This window comes from Sitodiplosis mosellana, unplaced genomic scaffold (assembly GCF_009176505.1).
Source record: "Sitodiplosis mosellana isolate CC-2019 unplaced genomic scaffold, AAFC_SMos_1.0 Smas_scaffold_6171, whole genome shotgun sequence".
Taxonomy (NCBI): domain Eukaryota; kingdom Metazoa; phylum Arthropoda; class Insecta; order Diptera; family Cecidomyiidae; genus Sitodiplosis; species Sitodiplosis mosellana.
In genome coordinates this window covers 9,924-14,841 of record NW_022601412.1, presented here as the reverse complement: position 1 = coordinate 14,841, position 4,918 = coordinate 9,924, and the positions used below count along the sequence as shown (strand labels likewise).

The following is a 4,918-nucleotide window of genomic DNA, read 5'->3' as shown; positions in this document are numbered from 1 at the left end:
CGTAACATACGAACACTAAAATAAAATAACAATGGAAACAAAATAAATAACAAAAATGACGGAAAAGGAAGAACTAAAACTTAAAAACGAAGAATTAATCAAACTATATAACGAAATAGACCAATCAGTGACAGAATATGTAATACAAAGTGAAAATAGTTTACATAAAGACACAAAAATAAGTGAATTATTCGAAAAAACAGCAAAACAAATGGTTATAATGAAGCTGGAAGAAATAGATGAAAACTTTAAAAATATGAAGGAAACAGAACAAGAAAAGTACATAAAATTGAACGTAGCATCAATATTCAAAACGATGATCGAACAAATCAAGCAAAAATGAACAGCGAGACACAGCAATAAAACTTAAAATTTATGGCGAAACGAAACGCAGAAATAACGAAAGCATGCATGATAATAAAAATAATCAGCAACACATGCTAGGAAGGTAGCAACAATGAACAGACGCACAAAGAAGAATCGTAAAACGGACAGAGCATCGGGCGGATGACAACAAAGGCGGAACATAAAAGAAACACAGATAAGCTTAGACTAAATTTTACGCATCTAAAACACTTTATTAAATTGTACGATCTGAACAAAATCAATTGATATGCATGAAACAAAATCATAAAATTCCATGTATTTTAAATTAAATTCGCAACTAAGAGTATAAGCAAAGACTCAACTCTTGAACATTTGAATATCTAATTGAATTTTATGATCTGAGCAAAATTCATAGAGTACACGTGGAATATAAAAATTAAAATATTCAATGTATTTTTCAATCAACTGAGGAGATAAACAACAACATAAAAAAAATCATAAACCTTTGCCCCACGATCCGTTCAAACAAATATCCCACGGCATTGAAAGTTAATTGAAAATTTAACGCATATACGCATTTTAAATTGAAATTTTGCCATAAAATTACAAACATGCGGAAATCTATTCGAAACGAAAAATATTTTGCGAAATGACAACATACATATTTGATTATAATAAATATTATACTCTGACATATGAATTTGCTATTTGGGAAAAACTAATAGCAAGAAAAAACGCATCAAAAGAAGCGACAGTAATAGAAATAAGAACAAACAACATTGTTGAAATATATAATAAAATTGTGGAATTTTGTAGACCCGTATTCAAAACAAATGACGATGAACTAAAAAGAAGCACAAAAGATAAGTTAATAAAATTAAGAGATCGCTTAATAAGAAGTCTTGGAACACTAAATAAAAACATTAACGTACCAACTGACCTAACGAAACAAATAGGAAGAGAGGATATACAAAATACTGAAAATAACATAAAAATAAACGTAAAAATGCCAGCCAACGAGACTTTCACATTTTTGAGTAATATCTCTAAAATAATATCAACAACATACAAGGGAGACCCAAATGGACTCAATGCATTCATAACAGCATTGGAACTTGCCGACTCAGCGTCAGGAGATAACGATAAGCCACATCTAATCAAATTTATAAAAACAAAACTAGAGGGACGTGCACCAGAGGCGATGCCGACCGAAATAACTAGCGTACAAAATATAATTTCGGCATTAAAATCAAAAATTCGACCAGAATCGAGTAAAGTAGTACTGGGAAGATTCTTAGCCCTACGATCCAAAAGAAACGCAATGACGAAATTTCAACAACAGGCAGAAGAGCTTGCAGACCAACTGAGAAGAGCCTATATATCCGAAGGGATGAATCAACATCTAGCAGAGAAAACCACGATAGACAAAACGGTAGAGATGTGTCGTTTATCGGCTAAAACTAATTTAGTAAAATCAATTCTAGCATCCAGTGATTTTAAAGAACCAAAAGAGGTCGTAGAAAAACTGATTATAGAATCAAATGTTGAAAACAATGAAGCACAGGTCCTATATTATAGGGGCAATCATCAAAATCAGCGAATGAATGGCTTCAACACATTTCGTGGAAACGGAAATTATCGTGGAAATTACCGTGGACAAAATGAAAATAATAGAAATTACAACAATCGCAACAGAAACACAAAACAAAATTTTCGCGGACGTGGAAGAAGGGGCTATAACAATCAATACAATAACAACAATCATGGCCGATACCAAAATAACAGAAATCAAGATGGAAATAATTCTCGCTACGTACGTGTAATCGAGGAGGAAAACGATCAATCCCCGACGACACAGCGGGGACAACAAAACAACACTGTGTCCATGACAGAAAGACGAATGTAAACAAAAATGAAATTCAAATTTTAACATTAAATTTAAGCCTTAAAGATTTTATAGAAATACAAACAGACATTAACGATAATATTTTAACATTTCTAGTAGACACACAGGCGGATGTGTCACTAATAAAATCAGTAGCAATAGAAAACAATTTAAAAATTAACACAAATGAAGTAATTCAATTGAAGGGAATTACTAACGACAGCATAAAATCACTAGGGACAACGATAGTGAACTTAAAATTAGGAAATAAAATAATCAAACATAAATTTAACGTAGTTGATGAAGAATTTCCGATACCATCGGATGGAATCATAGGTAAGGATTTTATACAGCCATTTTTCTGTAAATTAGATTACTATGAAATGGAATTCACTATACGAACAAACAACTGTAAAATAACGATTCCAATATATGGGGGACCAAATGCAAATTCAATTGCAATTCCGGCCCGTTGTGAAGTATTCAGAACATTTAAAATTGAACATTTCGAAAAGACATCATTTATCCAGAATCAGGAAATAGCACCCGGAGTGTTCATTGCAAACACGGTTATTCATAACGAAAAACCAATGATTAGAGTAATTAACACAAACGACGAAGCAGTAGTTATTCAAAATAGCATAAGCAAAATAGAAACAATAGATAAATATGATATTTTTGTAATAGAGAAAAATGAAAAAACTGACGAACGAATGGAAAAGTTGAATAAAATATTCGCAAAAAATACTCCAACTAACAAACTAAAGTTAATCACGAACTTGTGTAAAGAATATACAGACATTTTTACACTAGAGACAGACAAAATGACAACAAACAATTTTTATAAACAAAAAATAAGGACAAAAGATGACACACCAGTATATACGAAAAACTACAGACTAGCCCAAGGACAAAAAGAAGAAATAGACAGACAAGTGGATAAATTACTAAAAAATGAGTTAATAGAGACGAGTTTATCTCCGTTCAATAGCCCAATAATTTTAGTTCCGAAGAAAACGAGTGGTAATGCAGAAAGAAAGTGGCGTATGTGCATTGATTACCGCAGAATCAATGAAAAGCTAATACCGGACAAGTTCCCGTTGCCAAGAATAGATGTAATACTTGACGGTTTGGGAAAAGCTAAATACTTCTCCACATCGGATCTATTTTCTGGATTCCACCAAATACCGTTAGACGAAAAATCACGTGAAATAACAGCATTCACCACCGAAAAAGGTATCTTTCAGTGGAAGGTCTTACCATTTGGACTAAACATTGCACCAAATTCTTTTTGCAGAATGATGGCAATTGCATTTTCGGGCCTCAAACCCGAACAGTGTTTCCTATATGTGGATGATATAATAGTACTGGGTAAAAGCGAAACAGACCACATTGAAAATTTAAGAACTGTTTTTGACAGATGTAGAAAACACAATTTGAAATTAAATCCTGAAAAATGTAACTTTTTCAAGTGTGAAATTACGTTTCTTGGTCATAAATGCACCGACAAGGGCATCTTACCTGATGATTTGAAAACAGAGGTTATACGAAAATATCCAACTCCAAAAGATAAAAACGAGGTCAAAAGTTTCACTGCATTTATGAACTACTACCGTAGATTCATTCCTAATTTCGCAGAAATTGCTCGACCATTACACAAAATGACAGGGAAAAATATCACGTTCGAATGGACAGAGGAATGTGACAAATCATTCAAAACACTAAAAGAAATATTAATTACTCCACCAATCCTACAATATCCAGATTTCAACAAAGAATTCATGATAACAGTAGACGCATCAAATTTCGCATGCGGAGCCGTGTTGAGTCAAAACGTTGACAATGCAGACTTACCCATTGCTTCTATAAGCCGAGCTTTTCAAAAGGGAGAATTAAATAAACCCGTGATTGAAAAAGAATTACTAGGCATACATTTCGCCGTAAAAACCTTCGAACCATATATTTGGGGAAAACATTTTACTATTCGAACGGACCACAAACCATTGGTCCACCTCTACAACTTAAAAAACCCCACGTCAAAACTATCTCTAATTCGCATGGATTTGGAGACATTCAACTTCACAATTGTTTACATACCGGGGAAATTAAATGTGACGGCGGACGCGTTGTCACGAATTACGATCAATGACCTGACAAAAAATATATGAAAACAATATAACCATGACAACTACGGAAAAACCGGTCTCAATCCACATCGACTCACTACGAAAGGTGTACGAAGAAAACACGAAACAAATACTACCGATTACACGTTCAATGACAAGGAAAAATGCGCAAGAAAAAGAAAAAGAAAATAAAAATAAAGAAAACGAAGACATTGATTATGTACCCGTCACAGAAGAAATTGATGAAAGACATTTGAAATCGGTACCCAAAATAATTACGAATAACAAAAACGAAATAAGTGCACAGAAAAAGTCAAATAAAATTTTATTCAGGGTCGACCCAAAAGAATACATCACTAATGGTAACATCTCTCTAGAGAGGTTGCTTACCAGGATTGCAAAACTATCCAGTGATAAGAAAATAAAAAGAATAAGATGGCCACAAGACGACAAAATATTTGAAAGGGTAACCGTGGAAGAATTTAAGCATGCATGCAATATGGTACTTAATCAACTAACAATTTCACTGACGACACCAATAAAAACAATAACAAATGAAAACGAAAAAATTGATTTAATA

The 4,918-nt window shown here is 33.0% G+C and overlaps 1 protein-coding gene across 1 annotated transcript; it reads left to right on the top strand.

The window, feature by feature from the left end:
- The first annotated feature begins 1,333 nt into the window (after positions 1 to 1,333).
- LOC129576102 (putative uncharacterized protein DDB_G0284213) lies at positions 1,334 to 2,233 on the top strand. Its single transcript, XM_055460630.1, has one exon. It carries the CDS (start codon positions 1,334 to 1,336, stop codon positions 2,231 to 2,233), a length of 900 nt encoding a protein of 299 aa, XP_055316605.1.
- The last annotated feature ends 2,685 nt before the right edge of the window (positions 2,234 to 4,918 follow it).